The 2,823-nt window shown below is 51.0% G+C and overlaps 1 protein-coding gene across 1 annotated transcript; it reads right to left on the bottom strand.

The window, feature by feature from the left end:
- Nucleotides 1-320: 320 nt before the first annotated feature.
- Nucleotides 321-1,624, bottom strand: LOC123186162 (TD and POZ domain-containing protein 5-like). Its single transcript, XM_044597947.1, has 2 exons — nucleotides 923-1,624; nucleotides 321-794 (listed from the first exon to the last, which is right to left on the bottom strand). Exons 1-2 carry the CDS (start codon nucleotides 1,580-1,582, stop codon nucleotides 459-461), a joined length of 996 nt encoding a protein of 331 aa, XP_044453882.1. The 5' UTR covers nucleotides 1,583-1,624; the 3' UTR covers nucleotides 321-458.
- Between the last annotated feature and the right edge of the window lie 1,199 nt (nucleotides 1,625-2,823).

Below are 2,823 nucleotides of genomic sequence, written 5' to 3'. Positions count from 1 at the left end.
CTTAAATCAAACCTTGAGCTATCACCCTTATAGCAGAACTTCGAACCAAGATATCCGCGGCGCCACTTGATTCTGGGCAGAAGGCCAAGTCATGGATTTCACGCGGAAAAGAATACAATGTCGATGCCAAGGAACAAGGCAGCTAAAGCAGAGTGTGGGTGGGAGGAGACAAGGCCATCACATAGTTTTCGGTCGATGTACCCCCACCTCCCCGTCGATAGGGTTCTGTGGGCACCACAACTGCGTCTAGCTAGTTATGAAAAAATATACTATAAGTTTAGCACTAATTAAAAACAGTTTGAAATCGTAAAAACTTGCCCTAAATCAAAATTCGTAACTGCGTAGTATATCACTCCAACCTCCTTGATGGATGCATGCAAGATGAGTTGTGCTCGGAACGAAGGGACGAACGAAAATTTACAGGAGCTAGCAGATGAGCTGGGTCATTCAAATTCAAATCATATATTCGAGTTGAGCCACGCAGATTCTTGGAACTCTTGGAGATTGCGCTCAAGGAAAGCGAGCCGGCAGATCCAGGAGAGCCGAGAGATGGAAGACTGCATCTGTTGGAAGTTGTCGAGCCAAGAGTCTTGCTCAAGTTGGATAGCCTCCTCTATGATGTGCTCCATTTTGATGGATAGGTATAGGAGAAGGCCCCACGAGGAGACAAACAGCAGGGTGTCCCGGCAGGCCTGGCTGTTCCTCGCATGGCGGAACAACGAGGTGGCCTTCGTGCCCAACAGCGCCAGCCTCCCTTGGACGCGCGTCCCCAGCCGGGCCATGGTCCCTGTCACCTGCATCCATCCATCGCGAGCAAAGGAAACAATCAATCAGATTGAAACTGCAGAAAACTAGCGATCGGTCTATCGGAAATTTGGAATCAAACACGGTATATAATAAGGGAGAAATTGCTGGCACGTACCCGCGACGGCAGCTCCTGTTCCTTGATGGCGGCGAGCACACTCTTGATCTTGGAGGACTCGAATCTGATGCAAGCATCCTTCAGCTTCGCACGGTGGTGCTGCTCGGCCAGTGCCAGCGTCGTCGGGACGGTCTGCGCGTCGATGCTCTTGCACAGCTTCCACTCGCACATGGCCATCAGGTTGTGCATCCCGTACCGGTCCGCGGCGACCAGCAGGCGCTGCAGCGGCTCGTTGCCGTCGACGCTATCCGGCAGCGCGCCCGTGTAGGCGTAGTGGAGGAGGGCCTCGAAGATGGCCGGCTCCATGCCGTCGATCTTGACGAGCTCGGCGGAGGTCTTCTCAATCTGGCCGACGAGCTCCGCCTCGAGCACCGGCGACCCCGCGGTGAGCACGCGCCTGTAGGCGCGGAACTGCCGGTCGCCGACGATGATCGTCACATCCGCGCCCTCGTCCTCCAGCATGGTCACGAAGTCCGCCTTGAGACCCGGCGGCGCGCCCTCGACATTGCGCGCCAGGAACCGCCTCCTCGACAGCCTCAGCCACTTCCAGCGCAGGTACCGCTTCGCCGAGGAGAGATCGGCGTTCAACCGCTTCCTCAGCGAAGAGAGATTTATGTTGTCCATGGAGGAAAGCCGGGAGAGCAATGGGAAGTTTTCCATGGCAGAGAGGCAGGAGGACAGAGGACGTTGGTGTTTCGGCTACAAATCTGGAACTGTTAAGGAGATTTCCATGCGTCCGCTGTTATATATCCATTCACGGGATTAGACGTGCATGGTTTACTTTCTTCTTGTACAAGTAGATAACGACGACAGAACCCGTTTGAAAATAAATACTCCTACATGCGTACACCAGTTATGGTTCGTACCGAGTATGTACCTTAATAGTACCTGATTTGTTTGAGTAGACTTGTGTAGCTCAAGTTGATCGGGAAAATACCGCGAGCGAGCGACGTACGGATACGAACGTGCAATCGTTTTCTTTCTTCCAGCGGATGGAAGAAAGGCGATCTCTCCTCCGCCAGGGAGCTTCCTTCCTTCCGCCGTCCTCGGGCTTCCTCGGGCGGCTCTCCTCCGCCGACGGCTTTGGTTGCCGACAATGAGGGGGTTGCCATATCCGCGCGCGTGGATCATTTTAGGTATTGGTAGCTTAGTTTTTTAAGCTGTTCATCATTTTAGCTTCGGCGATAGCGATGACGCTGCTGATAAAGAATCTTTAGACCCTTCCCCGATGACGCGATCCGTGTTGGGATTTGATTTGGAAACCAGTGTGTTCAACTAAGGATGGCGTGGCGGCTGCGGCATCCTCCTGGTGGACTTGTATCCTCGGACATAGCCGTTGCGACGGCGTTAGCTCCAGCGTCGGCACGAAACTTGGGAGGTAGTCCAGGAGTGGATGCAAATTGTGGTTTGCATCGGCAGCACCTGAAAGATGGTGAATCATGTGCTGAGTGTGTGGTTTGTGGCAAGTAGGTATGTGATACAATCTATAATTTGTGTTTGTTTAATGCCAATATTTTACTATTTTCACATACTTTTGACAACATTCTATATGATTTTCCTGAACTAGCATATTGATTCAGTGCCCAGTGTCATTTCCTGTTTGTTGCATGTCTTATGTTTCGCAGAAAATCCATACCAAACGAAGTACAAACGCGATAAAATTTTAGGAAGATTTTTCTGAAATATATGTGATTTTTTTGGGGGAAAAGAATCAATGCAATATAATGCTCGAGAGGCCCACAAGCTCACACGGCGTGCCCAAGCAGGTTTGTAGCCACCGCGTAAGTCGGTTGAGGCCCTTCTTTCGCAGTAAGGAAGATAATATCCGGATAAAAATCATGTTAAAATTTCAGCCCAATCGGAATTACGAATTTTCGGAAATATAAAAAATAATGAAAGAC

This window comes from Triticum aestivum, chromosome 2A, assembly GCF_018294505.1.
Source record: "Triticum aestivum cultivar Chinese Spring chromosome 2A, IWGSC CS RefSeq v2.1, whole genome shotgun sequence".
NCBI lineage: Eukaryota > Viridiplantae > Streptophyta > Magnoliopsida > Poales > Poaceae > Triticum > Triticum aestivum.
This window is presented reverse-complemented; position numbering and strand designations above follow the sequence as displayed.